Source organism: Ochotona princeps, chromosome 17 (genome assembly GCF_030435755.1).
Source record: "Ochotona princeps isolate mOchPri1 chromosome 17, mOchPri1.hap1, whole genome shotgun sequence".
NCBI classification, from domain to species: domain Eukaryota; kingdom Metazoa; phylum Chordata; class Mammalia; order Lagomorpha; family Ochotonidae; genus Ochotona; species Ochotona princeps.
The window spans coordinates 16,858,716-16,860,561 of NC_080848.1; the positions used below are offsets into that span (position 1 = coordinate 16,858,716).

Genomic DNA, 1,846 nt, shown 5'->3' on the forward strand with positions numbered 1-1,846 from the left:
AAGAAATTTAGCCAGGAAACACACTTGTCTAATTGTATAATCACACTACTTACTTACAAGACAAACAATAACAAGAAAAGAACAACACACCTGGTGACAGCGTCACTCAGCAGGGTATAAAAGAGGACCCAAGTTAAGGAGACATCCACACCTGTCAAACCCACCTTCTGTAAACCCACACACCACCTCCATCCTCTGACACCATGGTCAACTCCTGTTGTGGTTCTGTGTGCTCTGAGCAGGAGACCTGCTGCCGCCCCAGCTGCTGCCAGACCTCCTGCTGCCGCCCCCGCTGCTGCATCTCCAGCTGCTGCCCTACCCCCTGCTGCAGACCGCAATGTTGCCAGTCTGTGTGCTGCCAGCCCACATGCTGCCACTCCAGCTGCTGCAAGCCCACCTGCTGCAGACCCACCTGCTGCCAGCCCACCTGCTGTGTGTCCAGCTGCTGCAAGCCCCCGTGTTGCAGACCCACCTGCTGCATCTCCAGCTGCTGCAAGCCCCCATGCTGCCAGCCCACTTGCTGCAGACCCACTTGCTGCATCTCCAGCTGCTGCAAGCCCCCGTGCTGCCAGCCCATTTGCTGCAGGCCCAGCTGCTGCCGCCCCAGCTGCTGCATCTCCAGCTGCTGCCCTACCTCCTGCTGCAGACCGCAATGTTGCCAGTCTGTGTGCTGCCAGCCCACTTGCTGCAGGCCCAGCTGCTGCAGGCCCACTTGCTGCAGACCCAGCTGCTGCCAGCCCACCTGCTGTGTGTTCAGCTGCTGCCAGCCCCCATGTTGCAGACCCACCTGCTGCATCTCCAGCTGCTGCAAGCCCCCATGCTGCCAGCCCACTTGCTGCCAACCCACCTGCTGCATCTCTAGCTGCTGCAAGCCCACCTGCTGCATCTCCAGCTGCTGCAAGCCCCCGTGCTGCCAGCCCCCGTGCTGCCAGCCCATTTGCTGCAGACCTAGCTGCTGCATCTCCAGCTGCTGCAAGCCCCCGTGCTGCCAGCCTTCTTGTTGCAGACCCACCTGCTGCATCTCCAGCTGCTGCCAGCCCCCATGCTGCCAGCCCACCTGCTGTCGCCCCACCTGCTGCATCTCTAGCTGCTGCCGCCCTTCTTGCTGCAGGCCCCAGTGCTGCCAGTCTGTGTGCTGCCAGCCTGCCTGCTGCACCTCCAGCTGCTGCCGCCCCACCTGCTCTAGTGGTTCTTGCTGCTGAATTCTTGGACCTCCACATACCTGTTCTTTGAGAAACTAATGTTCTATGGGTATTCCATGTGTGAGCTGGATTATGTGTTCAAAGAATTTTTAGCTTAATTTGGCCTCCAAATACTCTGCTCTCTCACCCTCATCATGCTACTGCTTCTCTCTGAAACATGTGCACCATCAAGTCATTGCAACTGAAATATTTGTTTTCTGTCATGTTTTCTTGTATGGAGCTATTCCCACATCCTAAATAAATCTATATTTTCGAGGCATATATGTATAAGCGCATCACATTATTTTTGTTTATGGAGCTTTCAGTCTTGGCATTTTTTCCCGTTGTTCGTCTCTAAAGGAAGAGGGGACAGTAACAGACAACCACAGGGGTGATACCTCTGTGCTCTGGGTGTTTCTCACTCTACCATAAGAACATGGCTGCTTGGACAAGTACTTGGACTCCCCAGCAGGGTCTGTGGATGGAGGGGCATGTCTGGAAGGAGGTGAAACCTCTAAAAGCAGACCTCAATCAAAACATGGGAAGTGGTGAATAGACAGCTTCATGGATGCCCTTCTGAGTGGGGGATAGGCTGGGATTTGTGCCAGTCGTCCAGAGTACTCAGAGGGACTGAAGCCCAGTGTCTCATGGGAGACCTCTGCTCA

At 55.5% G+C, this 1,846-nt stretch overlaps 1 protein-coding gene across 1 annotated transcript; it reads left to right on the top strand.

Annotated features, from left to right (window-relative positions):
- Positions 1–203: 203 nt before the first annotated feature.
- LOC101520063 (keratin-associated protein 4-2) lies at positions 204–1,202 on the top strand. The gene is made up of 2 exons (XM_058676488.1): positions 204–571; positions 947–1,202. Exons 1-2 carry the CDS (start codon positions 204–206, stop codon positions 1,200–1,202), a joined length of 624 nt encoding a protein of 207 aa, XP_058532471.1.
- The last annotated feature ends 644 nt before the right edge of the window (positions 1,203–1,846 follow it).

Excerpts from the sequence above, each read along its gene's own strand:
- LOC101520063 (XM_058676488.1), top strand. The coding sequence starts at position 204 with ATGGTCAACTCCTGTTGTGGTTCTGTGTGCTCTGAGCAGGAGACCTGC. Across the intron at positions 572-946 it reads TGCAAGCCCCCGTGCTGCCA|ACCTAGCTGCTGCATCTCCA; the intron begins GCCCATTTGCTG and ends CATTTGCTGCAG.